General features: G+C 61.2%; 1 protein-coding gene across 1 annotated transcript; it reads left to right on the top strand.

Moving 5' to 3' along the window:
- Nucleotides 1–8: 8 nt before the first annotated feature.
- Nucleotides 9–708, top strand: LOC102867571 (glycogen [starch] synthase, muscle-like; the record flags this gene model as incomplete). The annotated part of the gene is made up of 2 exons (XM_006903523.1): nt 9–144; nt 424–708. Coding segments are annotated over exons 1-2 (421 nt in total), but the record flags the coding sequence as incomplete, so codon positions are not given.
- Between the last annotated feature and the right edge of the window lie 5 nt (nt 709–713).

Here is a 713-nt window from a genome sequence, read left to right as displayed (position 1 = left end):
GGGGGGCGATGGGAAAGCTAAGAGGTCCTCTCTCTCCCTGCCTGGCAGCCGAGTGCACCGTCATGGGCATCCCCAGCGTCTCCACCAACCTTTCCGGCTTTGGTTGCTTCATGGAGGAACACATCGCAGACCCCTCAGCTTATGGTCAGCGCTGACCCCCTGAACTCAGCTGGAAACCAGGGCTGAGAGCCAGGATGCTGGGATACTGGGACAGAAAAAAGAGGGGGTTTCTCCCAGAGAGTTGGGGACAGACTCCTGGGTCTCTGGAAGGGAGGGGCGGGGACTGGGCTTCTGCGTATCTAGAGGGAGGAGAGGGTCAGGGGAGCAGAAGTTAGGTCCCTGGGGTGCAAAGGTCCTGGGGCAATGAAGGGCCTTCCAGCTCACTCCTGAGCCCTTGTCCTGACCCTCCACCCCCCACTTCAGGCATCTACATTCTGGACCGGCGGTTCCGCAGCCTGGACGATTCGTGCTCGCAGCTCACCTCCTTCCTCTACAGCTTCTGCCAGCAGAGCCGGCGGCAGCGCATCATCCAGCGGAACCGCACGGAACGCCTCTCCGACCTCCTGGATTGGAAATACCTCGGCCGGTACTATATGTCAGCTCGCCACATGGCCCTGGCCAAGGCCTTTCCGGATCACTTCACCTATGAGCCCCATGAAACAGACGCAACCCAGGGCTACCGCTACCCACGGCCAGCCTCAGTGCCACCATCG

Source organism: Elephantulus edwardii, unplaced genomic scaffold (assembly GCF_000299155.1).
Source record: "Elephantulus edwardii isolate Elephantulus edwardi_28Jun2011 unplaced genomic scaffold, EleEdw1.0 scaffold04224, whole genome shotgun sequence".
Classification (NCBI taxonomy): domain Eukaryota; kingdom Metazoa; phylum Chordata; class Mammalia; order Macroscelidea; family Macroscelididae; genus Elephantulus; species Elephantulus edwardii.
Note: the sequence above shows the minus strand (reverse complement) of the source record. Positions and strands in the feature narration are given on the sequence as shown.